At 38.2% G+C, this 12,291-nt stretch overlaps 1 protein-coding gene and 1 non-coding gene across 12 annotated transcripts in view; both read right to left on the bottom strand.

The window, feature by feature from the left end:
* Window positions 1-12,291, bottom strand: part of HIVEP1 (HIVEP zinc finger 1) — a 104,249-nt gene that overhangs the window by 30,730 nt on the left and 61,228 nt on the right. For 10 of the 11 annotated variants that reach the window (XM_072998611.2, XM_072998615.2, XM_072998612.2 and 7 more), the window contains one exon: window positions 1,493-1,546. In XM_072998611.2, the coding sequence (XP_072854712.2) occupies window positions 1,493-1,546 (54 nt within the window). Of the gene's footprint in view, window positions 1-1,492; window positions 1,547-11,937; window positions 12,067-12,291 lie in introns of all 11 variants that reach the window. The other variant, XM_078393442.1, reaches the window with a different exon arrangement.
* LOC140707086 (U1 spliceosomal RNA) lies at window positions 653-820 on the bottom strand. Its single transcript, XR_012087082.2, has one exon. It is a non-coding gene; the product is annotated as a U1 spliceosomal RNA (small nuclear RNA).

Raw genomic sequence — 12,291 nt, 5'->3', positions numbered from 1 at the left:
CTCTGTCAAAACAATTTCAGCTGTCCTCTGAAGATGTCGGCCACAGAGACTGGTGAAACGTTAGGAAGAACAACCGTCAGAACATGGCCAAAGAGCCAAACAAACAAACAAACAAAAAAACCCCACAAAACAACAACAACAACAACAAAAAACCCCACAAGAACCATCAGATCCCAGCCGTGAAAGCATTCAAGAATACAGTGGTGCGTCGCAAGATGATTTTAATTCATTCCACGGAAATTGCTGTCTTGCGAAAACATCGTCTTATGAAACCCAGCTCCCCATTGGAATGCATTGAAATCTGTTTAATTGGGGAAAAAAATCACTGTCTTGCAAAAATTGATCACAGAAGTCATCCGTCTTGCAAAACACAGTTCCCCATACCATACTGGGGAAAAGCAATCCCCTCGCCTTTGGAAATGCAGTGGGTCTCAGATGGTCATGCCCTTCTTTGTCTCTCTAGCAAAGAAAGGGGGTGAAAGGAATCAAAGCAGCCCCCTGGCTCCTGATAATGGTGACTCCTTTTGCCCTGATCCTTTACCACAGGGGAGAAAAAGAGGAAGAATGCAATGCAAGACATCACCAGGACTTGCTGCCTTTGCAATAGGTCCTGATGAGGAGAAAAAAAAAGATGAAAAGGAGTCTAGAAAAACCAGGGAAATCATAAGTGCAATCCCCCACTAACACAAATTATGCAGTTGACTTCCCCACATTTGGGGAAATCACAGGGATCAGCAGCACACCCAAAGTGCAATGGATGAGCCTCTCCCCCTGGGAAAACCACTTTTATGACATGGTATTTCCCCTGCAAGGTATGAGTTGGAATGGCCCTTGCACCTCCTACCCCCTTCTGTCCCCTGACCCCCCAAGGCATGGTGACCCCCTGGCTGCACCTCCCACTCACTACAGGGCTGCACAGCCCCAGTCCTGCCAGAGGCCAAGAGAGCTCCTCAGTGTTTTGGGGTGCCCTGCGGGGCCCCCATCAGGGGCTAGGTGTTCCTCCCACAATCCCCTAGTGCACAGGTATTAGCATAAGGTATTATGCTAGGCACTGTCTGAACCCAATTGTGTGCATTCACAGAGGCCATGAAGAAGAACTGGATTATCATCTTCATTCCTGCTAGCATCTACAAAGGGCTGCATAATTCCCCATTTGGAGAGTATTTGTGACTATCTTAATCTATGGTATTTCAAAGCCATGCAAATGCTTACAGAATAAGGAACCACACATACCAAAAAACAACCTTTATTCCTGATGAAATGCACATGCAGTTTATATTCAGATCTGTGTACTCAACAACAAAAATAAATTGACCTAACTTATATATGTGAAATTGTCTTTCTACTTCATTTTTTTCTACCTAAAAATTAAGATTTTGTAAATAATAGAAGCATATATTTTTAACATTACACAGCCTTAAGCATCAATGTCATATACACAAGAGTTTATGGGGTTAACAGGAAAAGAAAGGGAGATAATGGTGTGTTTTACCTTTCTGTAGGTCTTCTGTTTCATTAAGTTCTTTTTGTGCTTCTTCAATTTTGTCTAAGAAAAAAAGTCAAAGAGATCAGAATTAAAAAACAAAACTGAGCATAACTAAATATTTTTATAGCATAAATAGATTATAACTGACCACAATTGACTAGCCATTTTTCCTTTTGACATTACAGCTTACCCATCCTCTAAATGATACAAAGAGTGATTAATGGAAGAGATTCCATTCTTAAAGCTTAGTGCAAGCACCATATTTAGGTATCTGTTGTAATATTAAGATACAAAACAGTCATTTATTGCAACTCATTACTGGCTTTAATTTTTGCTACAAATATCACCTGGAAGATATATGGTTTAATAACATCTCTGAAAAGTAAGCTCCAATGAAAATGCAGAAGGTAGGAATTTACTATTCAAATCTAAAAGAGATTAAGGGGTACTTTGAGACAATGTTAAACATTACAGCGTAACAAAAGAAAAGAGGTGGTTTCAAATGTTGTTAGGGTACAAGCAGTTTAGGATTTCCTTTATTCATTCTTAGACAAGGGGAGCAAAAGCATCAAAAGTACTTCTCTTAAAAATAACACCCACTCACCCAATAATTTAAAAGTCTCTTACATATGAATATTGAAGTTAAGTGTCACCAGATGTCAAAACTGTTAAGTATAAAAATAGAAAACAGAACTTAATGGCTGACATCCAGTAGCAAATTACAATTAGAGCAAGACCACTAAATCAGTGGGGATTTGGTGAGTCAACACCTGTGTAAATTCCACTGATTCAGTGGGTCTACTCAAGCTGCAATGTACTACTGGGTTTTAGCCAATGGTTCCCTTTTGAACATCTTTGAAAATCCAAATGAGCTTGAAGTTTATATTCGTTCCTAACTCAGAATAAAACAAAACAAGAGGAAGCTCTTCTGAAGTCCTCCCTGCAGGAGGAAAAGGTTATGGTTACAATTACTTCTCCTTATATATCTTTGCTGTGGTGTCACCTTGACTGACTTTGCAATATTCATGCTGATCTAAACATTGGCACATCATAAACGTGCCACCACATACTAAGTAGTCTAAATCCAGCATTGTATGAGCACCACAATGCCACAAGATTTTTCCCTGCAGATCCCCAGACTGCTTAAAAACTGCTTCCAGAGATGTCCTACCTTTAAGTTAGTTATGTGCTGTCAAGTTGGAACTAGCTTACAGTGACCCTAATAAGGCTTTCAAGGTAAGTGAGATATTTAAGGAGTGGCTTTGCCAGTTCCAGTCCCACAGAGAAATTCCATGGCCAAGTGGGGATGTTTGGGGGGATATGGGGAAGTGCTTTTCTCCCAGTGGAAGTTGAGTGTTGGATGCTACTCTTGAAATAGTAATAATAGTACTACTACTACTACTACTGCTACTGCTGCTGCTGCTGTTGTTGTTTTATTATTATCATCATCATCATCATCATCATCCTTGCTGCCAGGTCAAAGAGTTGCTCACAGACCACAAGCTCCGGATTGATAGGAAGGGAGCGCAGAGCCCGCAGCAACAGCGGAAGGTGAGAGGAGAGTCGGCACCAGGGTGCTGGAGCATTTTATGTCCACCTGTGTGTGGGGTATTTGTATACAAATACCCCCATCTCTAGATGCCACTACTACACAGCAAAATCAGTGCTGCAACATCTAGACTGGGTCAGATCATCTATCTGACCCAGTTACTTACATCTAAGTAAGTAAGTAAGTAAGTAAGTAAGTAAGTAAGTAAGTAAGTAAGTAAGTAAGTAAGTAAGTAAGTAAGTAAGTAAGTAGCCTATGTATTTCTATCCAGCGAAATGTCTATCCATCACATATTGCCAATTTTAGTCAAAAAATAAGCGGTGGAAAATATTCTACAATTCCTTTGTTTTGCCCCACCATAGTATTCTAGTCACGTCCAATTGCACGGATAGCCTTTAGTCCTTTGGGACGTGGTGGCACTGCGGGTTAAACTGCAAAGCCTCTGGGCTGCAAGGTCAAAAGATCAACAGTTCGAATTCACACAACGGAGTGAGCTCCCGTCGCTTGTCCCAGCTCCTGCCAACCTAGCAGTTCAAAAGCATGTAAAATGTGAGTAGATAAATAGGCACCACCTCGGTGGGAAGGTAATGGCATTCCGTGTCTAGTCGCACTGGCCATGTGACCACGGAAACTGTCTTTGGACAAACGCTGGCTCTACGGCTTGGAAACGGGGATGAGCATCGCCCCCTAGAATCGGACACGACTGGACAAATTGTCAAGGGGACTTTAGATCTTTACGTCCATTTTATTCATTATTTTACCATCTGAAATTTGTACCTAAACTTTACGTGCATGTGAATTTAAGCACATTTATTCACAATCAGGGTGAATAGCAATGATTTATTGAAATCACAATTTAAATAAAAATCAAAATTTTTAAATTTATATCTTCAAAAATATCAGATTTTTTAATTTCAATCAAATCCACTGTTCACAATCAACACCAGGCAAAACTGACACTACTCTTTTCACATTGTTTCTCTCACTGAGTCTTAGGCAGAAATGCCAAGAGGAGACATAGGCTAACAGCGACCTACAGTATTTGAGCATATGGCCCAGTATAAACAGTGATTTGTTCAATGTACAGTGGAGAGTGCTGGTTGCAGAGTCAAATGATACTTATTAGTGTACCACATACATGTACCTGATAGACATCTTTATTATCTGTGCTCTATATTACATGCCCTAAAGATAAGTGTTAGTCTCTCATGCGTACTGAAGATCTACAGAATGACAAGCAAACACAACAGCCAACTCTGGAAAAATGCAAAACACTACTCAAGATATCCTGGATGGTCACGTAAAGTTTGGGAGTATTGCTCAGTAATCACATCTGAAAACTACAGCTATGTCATTCCTTGCTGCTTGATCTTCCAACTGCTTTACTGTTCAGTTCATCCCCATGACAACCATAAAGACAAGCTGCTATCAGTTTCATACTGTGTTACTAAGTCTAAGGTGGACTTGCTTGAGATTATTCAAGGAATCCTTGAATGCTATCATCTGAGATGAGATTTGATTCAAGACTAATGTCCAATGCTCTTTCTGCTTGTGCTGTCTACATGCACATCATAAACATCATGTAGTGTCAACTGCATAATAACTGCTTCTCATTTCCTGATGAGGTGAAAATGTGCCGTTTTTATTAACTCAGAATATGCATTTAGTTATCATAGTACAGTGCAGAAAGACTACTGAATATTCCAATATTAATAATATTTTAACAACAACAGTTTTATTAATGGTGCAGATGGACAAAGAAACAAATGTTTAAAATTGAATGGCTGAAATCCTGCTGGTTAGGGTGTGACTACAAAGCGAGGCAAATGCAAATCCACTTGCCTTCACTCGCTGTGAAGTCACACCGGGGAGTCTGCACTACCCTCCGGTCAATTCAAATTAACTGGGCACACAGGAAAGCCTTTGCTGCAGCTTGTTTGCAGCTTGTTAATGTAGCTTTCTTGTAGTTAGCAGGTGGCACAGCTTCAGAAGAACCATAATTAGCTGTAATAAGCTGTAAACAGAGAGAGTGGATGCCAATTTATTTCTCATTTCTTTTTCTCATTTTCTCCCAGTTTAAGTGTCTTAGCACAGTGGTCCCCAACCTTGGGCCTCCAGATGTTCTTAGACTTCAACTCCCAGAAATCCTGGCCAGCAGAGGTGGTGGCGAAGGCTTCTGGGAGTTGTAGTTCAACAACATCTGGAGGCCCGACGTTGAGGATCACTGCCTTAGCACATCAGCAATGGCACCAAGATGTGGACTGAACCTTTGACCCCACAATGTACTTACTTTCACAATGACTAACATGCAGCACAGGGTGCTTAGCTCCTTTTTTCTCTTGCTGTTTTAAAAAAAGAGAGGGTGTGTGTGTGTGTGCACTGGCATGGTGGCCTTTCTGAATTAATTCAAGTGATCTTATAACAACAGCAGCTCCAACAACTGAGATGAACAACTACAGTACAGATCTGGGGGGAGGGGAAACTCTGGGCTGATCCGTATTTCCTGTTGCATCATGTACACAATGAGAAAAAAATGCAGATCAGCCTACCCCAAACCTGTAGTATTTCCTTCATTATTTTCCAGTGTAGCCTCAGTGTATTAAGCAGGCCTACTAAACCAGTGGAATTTGCAGAGGAATTAACTCAACAAATCCCCAGTGATTCAATGGGTCTGCAGTGGAACCTCGACTTATGTCTTTAGTTACGAACATTTCGACTTACAAACAGCTCCGTCCAGAAAAAATCTGCATCGATTTGCAAACGGAGCTTCGACCTATGAACGAAAAAAGGCAGGGGAAAAGGGCGGGAAATTCAAACTGCTGGTGGCAAAGAGGCTGCTACTTTGTAGCTCTTTCGCCCCGATGGTTAGAGCATGGGGTCAGGGAACTTTTTTACCGTACTTCTGCCGAGCAGGAGGAGGAAGCCGGTGCGCTCCCTCCCCATCCCTGGTGCAGGTCTATTCATGAGTAAGTATCGCGAAAAGTGCGGGTCTGCTTGTGAGTAAGCACCACTGAAGGCACAGCAGTGGAGGTAAGGTGCTGCTTTTTCCTTTTGAAAAAGTTGATCTCAGTGGGTTTTGGAGGGTAAGTTTGGTCTGGGGGGTTATGTTTCTGTGTTGTTTTGTTTTTTTGATTATTATTTTTTTGCAGTCCTAGCGTGGGACTTGCAGTGGGTTGTGTTTTTTTTTTTGTATTTTTTTCTTCCCCCGGAAAGCATTAATCGGTTTTCAATGCATTCCTATGGGAAATGGTGCCTCGACCTACGAACTTTTTGACTTGCAAACACCGGTCCAATATGGGTTAAGTTCGTACATCGAAGTACCACTGTACTCTAGTTGCACCAGGATTTCAGCTCCCACGGGATAATCAAATTCATCCCCAAATCTAGATGCTATGATCAGAAATGCCCATCAAAAGGAAAGCATGCCTGAGTTACTAAAGCCCATAGCATTTCTATATTATTCTAAGTATGAAGTGCAACACAGTAGTAACATAAATCACGTATAAAGTCTTCTATTTTACACACAGGGAGGATAAAATCTATGTTTTTAAAAATCCAAAAAATTAGGATTTTTTATTTTAATCAAATTTATTTTAATGAAATGCTTTTGGAGGAAAAAATCTAGTTTTGTAGTTTTCTATTTAAGATACATTATAGCTCAAAGGTTATTCAGCATGAAATAAAGCTTAGTTATGTAGCATGAGGCTCTATATTCATGCAATATTTACATTTTTAGTAAACTAATTCAATTATGGTAATCCAAGTTGAGATAACATGCACTTTTTCACAGTAAAAATGGTATAAAATAAAGTTCAGAAAAAGATCTTAATTCCATTGTTCTGCAAATCTATGTACAAACAATGAACACATTACCTTAAATGCTAGTTTTGAAATGTGTTTGGAATGAAATACATCTGTGCCTGGCTCTAAGTGTGAGGAGGGAGGGGCAAGCAGTAAAAATGGAAATGATACCTTCTGAGCAGCTAACAAACCTTGGGATCTTCGTACACATAGCGTGAAGTTTTTTAAAAAGTGATTTTGTTTAACCACTTCAGTTAATAAACGTTGATGTTTAAGCAAATATAAGAATATGTAAGCTATATAACATTATTGTTTTAGTTAAATAAAACAATGTAAGTAGTTCTCCAGATATGAGTGATTAATCTATTAAACTAAAATCATTTCTGATATAGCTGTTTTACTAATTTGACAGGTTATTATTCTAAATATGAAGCCTTCATCTGGTTGCAAATGTTAAAGATTATAACTAACAGCAAGAATGTCTTTACATTCATAAATTACGATTTAAATCAAATCTTACTGACTAGTGATTTAAATCGTGATTTAAATAAATACATTTACACTGGTGCCTTGCTTAATGGTGACAATCTGTTCCAGGAAAATCGCCGTTAAGCAAAAACATCATAAAGCGAAAATAAAAAGCCCATTGAAATGCACTGAAAACCTTTATCATTAGGAATTAAATAAACCATGTAAAGTTTATACACATATGCCCAGCACATGTGATTATTCCATAGTATGAATCACAGATAGTCAGGAACAGACGAGTGAATGTAGCTATCATTTCAGCACACACAAAAGCAACCTACCACATCTATGAATCAGCTGTTTGCCACTAACTTCATTCTGTATTTCTCAGGCAGAATAAACACATCGATAACACTGCTTAGGTAGGAAATAAATATGTAGTGAAGGCAACACAAAAACCCACATCATTCTAACAGGGTGCTTTTAACAGGAGCACCATTCTGAAAACATGGGAAGTAAGAGTCCTGCTGATTGGCTTATCTGAAGGATTTCCCACTCAGGATTACACTCTCTGTAACCATCTCAGCCAAAAAAGTTTACATGATCAGGGATTCATCTGCATACAGTAAGATCCCTGTATCCACAGTTTCAGTTATCAGTGGTTTACTACAACCCTATATACAACACACAAGGGTGCAGGCTTTGTGGCTTTTGTCCCAGCTCCTTGTATATTGTATAGAATGTTCACTATTATCCATGGTTTCAGACATTTCCAGTAGATAATGGAACAGATCCCCCCAGGATAGAGGGTCTTACTGTACTTCCCCATAATATCATACTTTTTTTTGATATTAGTATAAGCCTATGCTATAGTTTCTGGCTTACACTAGGCTAGGGTGTATATATATTAGAAACTGATTGATGTTTTCTTGGTTATGCTATTACTATTAATTTTTTTATGTTGCCTTGGTTGTGGATTAAAAATACTCTTGGTTATTTTGTGCTAGTTCTAAAGATAGATATTGAAACTGGTATAGTTAATGGATATTTGCAATCACCCTTCTACAAAAATACAGGAGACATCTTATTTAAAATCAATATGTACAAAATCAGCACATCATAATAGAAAACAAAATAAACATAAAAAGCCAACATCAATTATGAACAAACAGTAGATAACGAAATTGAAGATTAGGAGTCACTGATAGCTGTATGGATTTTATTTAAACAAAATTAATTTAAATCACAATTTAAATTTTATAAATTGGATTTTCTAATGATTTAAATAAAAATCATGTTTTAAATTTTAAATCATTATTTAAATTGAGTTCTTAAAAGAAAAATAATTAATTTTTTCCCACCTGGACTGTATGCTTCTTCCCACTTACTGCTCATTTTTTTAAACTAACTTCAACCAAATTCCTTCTTAACCAAGATTGCTTTCCAAGGTGAGAAAAAACCTGCATGAATATTAACTGCTAATGTTGTAGCAAAACACAGTTAATGTTAATGGGAATGAACTGATATCATTTGTTGCCTATAGTACTGGTTACATTACTGTATATGTTTATATATGTTTATACATTGTATATGCATGATTTTTTGAAATCTCAATGGTTTGTTTTTTACTATGATGATGCACTTTATATGTATTGGATTCTATTATCATTTCTTTTATTGTTAACTGGACTGGACACACATGCAATGGCATATAAGTAAATTAAACACAAACACAGACATTTTAATTACAGTGGTGCCCCGCATGACGATGATAATCCCTCCCATTGAAATAGCTGTTTAGCGAAATTGCCATCATGCGAAAACCCTTTCCCCATTGCAATGCACTGAAACTTGGTTTAATGCGTTCCAATGGGGAAAATACCTTGTCATCCAGTGAAGATCGCCCATAGGGAAGCCATTTTGCGAGTGCTGATCAGCTGTAAAAATGGCTGCCCTGCGAAGCATGGGTCCAGAAAACACAGGGCAGCCATTTTGCGAAGCCGACGATCAGCGGAAAAAATCGTCGTCTTGTGAACAAACGGTTCACAAAGCACGGACCTATTCAATGTCCAGCGAAAATCCCACATTGGAATGAATGTTTTGCAAACTGCTATTGCGATCGCAAAAAGTCATTGTTATGCAGATTCGTCATTTAGCAGGGTCGTCGTCTTGCGAGGTACCACTGTATGTTGACTATTGAGAAATGGATAAACGAATAGATCTATATCAGACAAATTTGATCTGATGTTTGCCTAATTTTGATTTGGAAATGTGAAACACTGGGCTAAATGCTCACTCATTCATTTAAGTATAATTAATCACTATTTATATATATTTAATATTTCTATTTAAGAGAAAATGCCCTACATGGCAGGTTACAAAACAGAAATTTATACAGTAAAATGCTGTTGAATAAAACAACAATAAATAAGTAAAAATGCTAGCAATGGAAGCATCCTGCCTAGAGGGCAGAAAAAGCTAAAATGAAACTGAAACTATAAATCATACTCAAGGAAAGACCACTGAGCACATGTAAGTCTTCAGAGCCTACCTAAACACTTGCCAAGGATGGGGCCTGATCAATCTCTTATGGCAACCTATAGTATTGGCCCACTGAGGGAAAGGTCCTCTTTAATGGACTTGTCCATTTCGCTGCCCTGAAAAGGTGAGCAAATGAGAAAGTTGCTGTTGCTGATCTTGAAGAATGAGTAGGATAGTGTGAGTCTCCAACCACGCATGGCTTTGAAACAACAGAAGTAGCTTTTCTGACAAAGTTTTAAGAAAGAAGCTTTAAAAGAAAAAAAAAGCTGTGTGGTCCCTGTACAAAAGGCAAAAACAAGAGTGGGCAGTTATGGTTTAACAAACGTATTGCTCAACCATGCTTTCAGACTTGAACTAGCAGCTTGAACCTTCTATACATAACTCTTAAAAACAATTCTTAAAAGAGTAGGCATATGACAATGATTTTTAAAACCTGACAAGCGAATCAACGTCAGTGGCGGTAGCCACTACCTCTTCTATTACAGAGCAGCCCCATATATACAAAAAAGTCCATTCTAATTACTGTGCTACAGGAGCTTAGGCTGCATTTCTGCTGACAGAACAGTGGAGTCCAGCAGAACTGGGGTGCTCTACATATGGCCCAAAAAACCTGCTCTGAAGGGCTGGGGAACTGCCTGGAGTCAGTTTTTGGACAGCTCTTGAGGAATTCAAAAGGGAGCGAAAGGGAGTTACATTTTGCCATTGGAATTATGTCATGCCAATTATCCACTTCCTGAGTAATTTATCCAATCATTCTTACCACAAGCAAAAGTCCATTTATCCTCCCCACATATGCATTTATCAGGATACAGTTATTTACTGAATAAAATTATCTTATGGTACTGATTTTTTTAAATCCACCACAATAGCTTCTAAAACACCCTGCATCTTTAACATACAATGGCAAAAGTCCTGGTTGTTATTTCCATGCACAGTTGTGGTTTTAGGCAATCTGTACTTGGGGGTATTCACCACCTCCTTGCAAAGATCTAACCACCATTATTCTTAAAAGGGCAATCTCCATCTTGTGTAATTGCAAGTCGGAGAGCACTGGAGCAATCACAGAGCTCTCTGCGCACAGAGCACTTACACTCCATGATTCCTAATAGGATCCTCCCCAATTAAATTGTTAAACACAACCCAATAAATGCAGTAACACAGAAAACACAGTAGCTAAATATATGGCCACTCAATAATGTTCACGTCATGTATACTTTGCTTGCTGGAAAGAAGACGAACTGGCCTTGAGCTACTCAGGGCCTTGATGCAATACTGTACAGTCAATATAAATCAGTTTACTGATGGCAAAGTGATGTAGTTACCTAGTCATTCATTTTTATGATCAGACTGGCTAAAATATATTTAATTAATTAAATACATCTTGCAATAAATAAATAAATAAATAAATAAATAAATAAATAAATAAATAAATAAATAAATAGATAGATAGATAAATAGATAGATAGAGCCCTCAAATGCTCTGGGATAAAAAGAAAGTTCTTTGCAGACTCACTACTGATTCTTAGTGAGTTAGAAACTGAGACTAAGTCAGCTCCCTAAAATAACCCATGCAGGTTTGGGTGAGGGTTTTTTTTTTAGAATCTAATGGCAAGCAGCCATTAGGGAAACCACATGGGAGCAGAGAAGGTGAATGGTCACCAGCTGAATCATTAGATTAAGGCATCCATTTACAGTGCACAAGAAGCATTACGTAACAGCTTTAGTTGCTGACACCCACTATCTAATTTGCTGCCTGGAACAGAATCTGTTTTTGTTCCAGGCATCTCTGTGGCAGATGTGAACAAGCTGTTATCTCAAAGTTTTCAAGAAAAAGAGAGAAGCGATCGTATCATTTTTACAATACATTGTTCAAGCAAAAACCAAAAAAACAAAAAACAATGTACTACAGTGCTAGACTATTCTCTGGCTACAATAATGCTTTCACTAGAGTCAACAGGAGCTCAGTGAAATTATTCCAGCAAAACATGAAAACAAAACTAAAGTATTTGGGCATATTTAAGTCTTTTTTGTCTTAAACACGGGTTTTTCAATCCACAAATGCTCACACTGAAATACAATTGTCAGTCAATACCTTTGTTTTTGTGTCTGCTTCTCTAGGTTATGCGAGCTTCATCATCAAGATAATAATTATCTGTCTTCTTTCTTAAATTCTAGCAGATAGCAGACCCTCTGAACAGATGCCTGGAAACTCTGTAACAAGCTGTACATATGTTAATAAACCATATATCCTTCTAGAAAACAAATAATCCTGCTCTACTGTACATGGCCCAATAACCAACTTTAGATCATCACAGCATGTTTTGCACAGAAGAGCATTTTTAAAACTTCAGTCGATCCACAATGGATCACTTAAGTATAAACAAACTAATATAATTTGCCCAGACTTAAAGAAAGCAAACACAAGCATACTAACATTACTAACATC

Source organism: Pogona vitticeps, chromosome 4, assembly GCF_051106095.1.
Source record: "Pogona vitticeps strain Pit_001003342236 chromosome 4, PviZW2.1, whole genome shotgun sequence".
Taxonomy (NCBI): Eukaryota; Metazoa; Chordata; class Lepidosauria; order Squamata; family Agamidae; genus Pogona; species Pogona vitticeps.
Note: the sequence above shows the minus strand (reverse complement) of the source record. Positions and strands in the feature narration are given on the sequence as shown.